Here is a 971-nt window from a genome sequence, read left to right as displayed (position 1 = left end):
TACAGGCGTGTACCACCACACCCAGCTAATTTTTGTATTTTTAGTAGAGACAGGGTTTCACCATGCTGGCCAGGGTGGTCTCAATCTCTTGACCTTGTGATCCGCCTGCCTTGGCCTCCCAAAGTGTTGGGATTACAGGTGTGAGCCACTGCGCCCAGCAGTAAATGTGTTTTTTGTCCCCCAAGTGCCCCCACCAGGAAGACTCTTCTGAGAGTTAAACATGTAGAGTGGATCATAGCACTGAATGCTGACAAGTGGAGTTCATATTCCTGGTTCCATCACTATCAAGGTAAATTGCTTAACCTGTCTAAGCCTCAGTTTCTTCATCTGTAAAATGGGATTAATCAAAGTCCAACCTTGCATGGTGGTTATGGGAGGGTCAGTGGTAACACCAAGACTTGAACCCCAAGTCTTTCCCTAGAGAACCGGCAAACAGACACCCTTCTGGGCTGCAGTGGGGGTTGGGGGTTGAGGCAGGGAGATGGGGCTGAGAGCTGCTCACCGTTAAGGTAGAGGCTGTCTTTGTCCAGAGAGTAGGGGCCCAGCCGGGTGATGCCGTGGGTCTGCTGGCTCAGCTCATGGAACACCTGCTTGATAGGCAGACCTGGGCCACTGAGGGGCTGCAGGTAGGTGCAGAGGGTGTCCACCTGTGTCTTAGCGCCGTTCTTCACAGACCTGAGGAGGGAGAGGTGCACCTTTTGGGGATGAAGGCCACCTGGCACCTCTCCACTTGTGGTCACTGTCACTGCACAACTCACAGTCCATATTGTGGTCTCATTGATGATTTGCAGTTTCTCCACCTGGCCTTATCTATCATCTCAGGATCTTTGCACTTGCTGTTACTTTTGTCTGGAAGCTTCTCCCCATTTCTCCTTACTTGGATAACTTCCCGGTCATCCTCCAGGTCTCAGCTTAGAGGACTCCCTCCTCCTCCTCCTGCTCCTCCTCCTCCTCTTCCTCTTCTTCCTCCT

General features: G+C 52.0%; 1 protein-coding gene across 1 annotated transcript in view; it reads right to left on the bottom strand.

Annotated features, from left to right (window-relative positions):
• Nucleotides 1-971, bottom strand: part of MUC16 (mucin 16, cell surface associated) — a 173,133-nt gene that overhangs the window by 32,414 nt on the left and 139,748 nt on the right. The window contains 1 exon segment of the mRNA XM_011954968.1: nt 503-675. Within this exon segment, the coding sequence (XP_011810358.1) occupies nt 503-675 (173 nt within the window).

The sequence above is a fragment of the Colobus angolensis genome, unplaced genomic scaffold (genome assembly GCF_000951035.1).
Source record: "Colobus angolensis palliatus isolate OR3802 unplaced genomic scaffold, Cang.pa_1.0 Scaffold39, whole genome shotgun sequence".
Lineage (NCBI taxonomy): Eukaryota > Metazoa > Chordata > Mammalia > Primates > Cercopithecidae > Colobus > Colobus angolensis.
This window is presented reverse-complemented; position numbering and strand designations above follow the sequence as displayed.